The following is a 4,857-nucleotide window of genomic DNA, read 5'->3' on the forward strand; positions in this document are numbered from 1 at the left end:
TTTGAGTGTTTATTTTTTGGTGTCTAATCCGCATATATATCACCATTGCTCTTGATTTTCTTGATTGTATATCTCTTAAATGTCAACATATACACGTGTGATTTAGTTTACGAAGATTTTTCAATGCCGAGAACCTCGATCAAAGAGTAAAAAAGGCGTAAGGTTCATAGCGGTGTAAAACTAAAATGGGATATACCGGGGCAAGGATTCGAGTTACAGGAACAAGGGCCAAACCAACCACCCAAGAATGGAATCGTCGACTGTGATATCCCAGGAAAACGCACAACACAACTAGCTTCTCCAGTGACTATGTACTAAATTTCAGGACGAAATTTCTTTCAACTTGGGATGATGTGACAACTCGTATAAATCCTTGTTACGTTTCTCTTTGCTTTGTAATTACACGTACATTATATGAATTGAATGTGTTGTTCGATTATTTTCTTGAATAATTACCAAACTTGGTAATGGGTAAGGTGAATTACGGGAAACCGAAACTTGAAAGTGAGATATTGGAATACGTTATTTTGTTAATCGAAGCGTTGTAAAATATTGTTTTGCGATATGAAACATTTTAATTAGTTATTCCGTGAAACTTGCGAAACCGTCACTTAGTAAACCAAACCCAAACCCACCCCTCCCCTTCTTGCGCCAGTTATAGGCACAAACCCCCACCCCAAGTTCCCTTATTCGAAACCTTAAGCCCAAACCCACACCTCATGTTCCTTGCAACCCATTAAACCCAATTTCCCTTGTGTTTTAATATATATGTTGTATGGATCAAGAAATTAGAAATCAAAACCCTAATACCCCTTGTGTGTGCGTCGACCAGGAGACCCCCCCCCCCTTGTGCGCAAACCCTACTCTTGTTCAGCTTCTTGATTTGTCTCCTTCTTCCTCGTGATCCCTTCTCTTGCTCTGAGGTTAGTATTCTTGATTTAGATTATGATTCATGGTGTAAATTGGTGAAAACATGGCTGTGATTTTTAGTTGTTATGCTAGGGTTTTGTTGTTGCATGATTTGTTTCGGTTAATAATGCGATTGTGTGAATTTATTGGTGATATGCATGCATACATGACCATTGGTTGTGTTTTTGGTGAAAATCATGATGTCTTATACCTAGGGTTTTGTGATTAGTGATATGGTTAGGTGATAATCGATGATTAACCTGCTGTTAGTTGTTATTAGGAAGAGTCAGGGTCATTTACACGCGTTTTGGTGTCGTTTAAATGTAAAACAACATGCTGATTGACGAAGACAGCCCACTTCAGTTGGCTGTAAACGGACCGTTATTAATCGTAAAATTGATTTTCTAATGTCTAAAATATACGTTTTCAAAAAACGCTTCAAATGGCACTATAATCATATTTTTTTGAGGTTGTTTGCTATTTTTAAAGGTCCGTTTTGTACAGCATCAAAAGCTGCGTTTATTGTGCAGAAAATGTGATATGTTTTTAGTCATAACTTGAAATTTGGATAGATTTAGGTCATCAAATTCGTACAGTAGATTGCCACGGGTGTCTCCGTAATTCTCCAACTGGAATTTCGTCAATCGGAATTACGATGAGTTTTAAATGAATTTTTCCGTGGACTGCAGTCAGAAAGTGACGAATCTGACTGCAGCCTGGTAAATGATTTTTATAAAAGAATTGGTATTAAATTGAGTCCCGAGATTTTTACACAATGTGATGTGGACCATTTAAAACATTCTGTAAAGTTTTGGGAATTTTTGGAACAAGTTAACTATTTTATTAAAATACACGAAACAGCCTAGTTTTGGATGTTAAAGCTAAAACAATATGAGTAGTGATTTGCGTGTATAAATGTCGGGTATGTTATCAGGTAATGATCCAACTTATTATATGTCAACGAAATTGCTATGTGAAGTAATGTGTGCATGCTCCCCGGTAGTTATAGGTGAAATATGTATATGGGCATGAACTGTCAAAGTGAGTGCATGTTATGTGGTAGGTGTGTGTAGGAGCTTCATGCTTTATTTAAAATTACAAATAAACTAAATGGTAATTATACTAGGACGTGATTGACCAACCCCGACTGTTAGCTATTTTTAAGAGTCCAACCGAGCAACCAAAGGTGAGTTCACACTTTCGTCAAAGCTTGGGATTCCCGGTGGTTAGTGAATGGGTTAAATAACAATTATCCCCCTTAGGTGGCATATAATCTGCGTATTCTCCTTGGGTAGAATACGTACCTCCGTCCTCCTTGGGTAGGATAACAACCTTAAATTTACTAGACAAAACTCTATCATGAAGTCCCTCATTTTTATATCAACTTAATCGTCGGGCCATTGGCGAACGGGTCATTAGTTAAATAGCGCTATTAGATCTGACAAGCCTCACACCGTGCCGCAGAGGACGAGAGTGGACTAATGCACTTGGGCACTTTGTCAATGATGATAGACATTGACGCAGGGCACTTAAACATGACTTAAGTCAGTAGTCGATATGGTAACGGGTCTAGTGGTTTACAACATGGGGTAGCCCCCACGGTATATGGTTATGGAAACATGGAACTAGATAACTTTTGGTTTTCGAAACAACTTAACAACTTATGGTTTTTGGAACAACATTAAAACAGACAACCAACTGTGAACTCGCCAACCTTTTGTTGACACGTTACCACATGCTTTGCAGGTCGTTAGGTACATGGTAGGGGCTTGCATGCGGAGTGATCGTTGTGGCAAGGAACCTATTGTGGGGTTCCTAGCATTAAACTTTGTGTTTTGAATTATTTATGGGTTTTAGACTTTACGCTTCCGCTAACTTTTAAATTTGGTTTTGGATTTTGGTTTGGTGAACTTTAAACTTTTGGTTTACTATGGTTTTATTTTACTTTACTTTAGTTAATTGTTCAGTATGATTGGTGGTTTGATCCTGGTCAGTCACACGCCTCGCAATAATACTCTGCTTGTGGATTTTGAGGGTGTGACAGATTGGTATCAGAGCCATTAGTTATAGTGAACTCGGTTTTAAAAAGGGAAAATCTTTTGACAAAAACCAGACTATAACCAGCTCAGTGCTCAACGATCCACAACGACACTTCGCTCCACGTGCAAGGATCAACACTTTGGATGGTATGATTTATGTTATGTAGCTTACTCATTAGTTTGCATTTGCATGGTGTGTTGCTTATGGTGTACTCACTTAACATTGTAGCATGTTACCCTTATTAGCCCCCGTGTGCTCACTTTGGCACTCGACTGTTTTGCATGGAACCCTATGTGCTTACCCCCTTCTGTCATTCTTTTTCCTCACTTCTGCGCCAACATTCTCTTTTAGTACGTTGTGAGTGTGTATTCTTTCGTTTAACATGTGTGACGTCATTAACTCGACAGGCATGTCTACACCATCCGCATCATCCGACCAGTCCCGGGCGCCAGGGAAGGCACCCGCTGCTACTCGCTCACCCCCGCGTCAGGTGGAGACGCGTGCGGCTTATCGAAAGAGACTCGCGCAGGGCGGGGAGTCGTCCTCCGGACCTACGCATGCACTGCCAGTTAATCAGATGAGCACCAAAACTGAGTCTACTTTGATAAAGGCTCTTAGGGATTATAACCAGATGTTGGTAGAGCAAAACCAGATCCTGATGGAACAAAATCAGTCACTACTGAAACGAGTTGCTACCCTTGAAGGATAGGTAGGATCTCAAGGAGAGCAGATTCAGGTACTCTTTGAGAGGCCAATTGATTTGAAGAAAGAAGCCCTAAAGGGGCGCGAGGTGCAAGGTTTTATAATGGGAGACGCTCAGGTAGATAGGGAAAGGCTGGACTCGCATGGTAATAGGATTAATATGTTGCATTGGAGGGTTCATCAGTTGGAAGAGGCCCAAGAGCAAATGCCACCTGCACCTGCACCCAAGCCAGCCCCAGCCCCGGCACCCCCCGAGCCGGAAGAAGAGTCTGATGAAGAACCGGAAGAGGTTCCAGAGGAAGAGCCAGAAGAGGAGGAAGAAGAGCCGGAAGAGGTCCCGGAGAGTGATGGAGACGATGACGATGGTGATGACCTCGGGGATGGAGACTTGGACGACTGACCCGTCTTCCACTTGTTTATCTAATTATTTCTTCCTTTTGTTTTGTATTAACAATCATGATGTTTACAACTTTTGTGAATATTCATTGTAGTGACTTTTATGGTTTAATTTGAACGGATTTCTTTTATTTTATTGTTTTAAAGATATTTCTTGTGCTGACTTGTTACCTTACCCCTTTCCCCTTACACTACAAGAGTCGCATTTTGATCCTATGATATTTTATCTTTTTTATGTGAAATCTTTTCACTAGCCTTTGTACCGACCTATGCTTGTTGATTAATGCAATGCCTAAATTTCTAATACTGACTTAGACAAAACCATCATTCCTTTACCACAGTGACATTACGTCCTCGCTTCTCCATGCCGAGACACTAATACAAACTCACTCTAGGTTAGAGAATTTGGAAGCCTCGGCCTTCGATCATTGGTGATCACATCTTGAAACCTGAGGATGGTGATGTGTTGTTGATACGATCATACCCTCTTGAACATATTTCCGCGTCCTTTCTTTGAAACCTCTTGACTACACAGGCATATTTCAGATTCATTCACACGACCTAAGGAAACTCCTCCGAATTTGGTTGCTTACCGACTCGATAAATCGCAAACTCATCTAAGTTCATGGATCAAGGTGAATTATTTCTCCTTCGCATGCGGGCGAGCCCGACAACTTTAACGGAAGTTTCAGTGAACCTTAACACTACAAACTCGTACAACAACCATTCATCTATGGTAAATTATTGTTATGATTGATATATCCATGTGACATCTCTATTTGACAAATGACGTTTTGCGTACGACTAACT

At 40.5% G+C, this 4,857-nt stretch overlaps 1 protein-coding gene across 1 annotated transcript; it reads left to right on the plus strand.

The window, feature by feature from the left end:
- The first annotated feature begins 3,754 nt into the window (after nucleotides 1–3,754).
- Nucleotides 3,755–4,051, plus strand: LOC110901638 (procyclic form-specific polypeptide B-alpha-like). Its single transcript, XM_022148450.1, has one exon. The coding sequence runs from the start codon at nucleotides 3,755–3,757 to the stop codon at nucleotides 4,049–4,051; it is 297 nt and encodes a 98-aa protein (XP_022004142.1).
- Nucleotides 4,052–4,857: the final 806 nt, after the last annotated feature.

This window comes from Helianthus annuus, chromosome 13, assembly GCF_002127325.2.
Source record: "Helianthus annuus cultivar XRQ/B chromosome 13, HanXRQr2.0-SUNRISE, whole genome shotgun sequence".
Classification (NCBI taxonomy): domain Eukaryota; kingdom Viridiplantae; phylum Streptophyta; class Magnoliopsida; order Asterales; family Asteraceae; genus Helianthus; species Helianthus annuus.

Bases quoted from the DNA above. Each gene is read 5' to 3' on its own strand.
- LOC110901638 (XM_022148450.1), top strand. From the start codon at position 3,755: ATGGGAGACGCTCAGGTAGATAGGGAAAGGCTGGACTCGCATGGTAAT.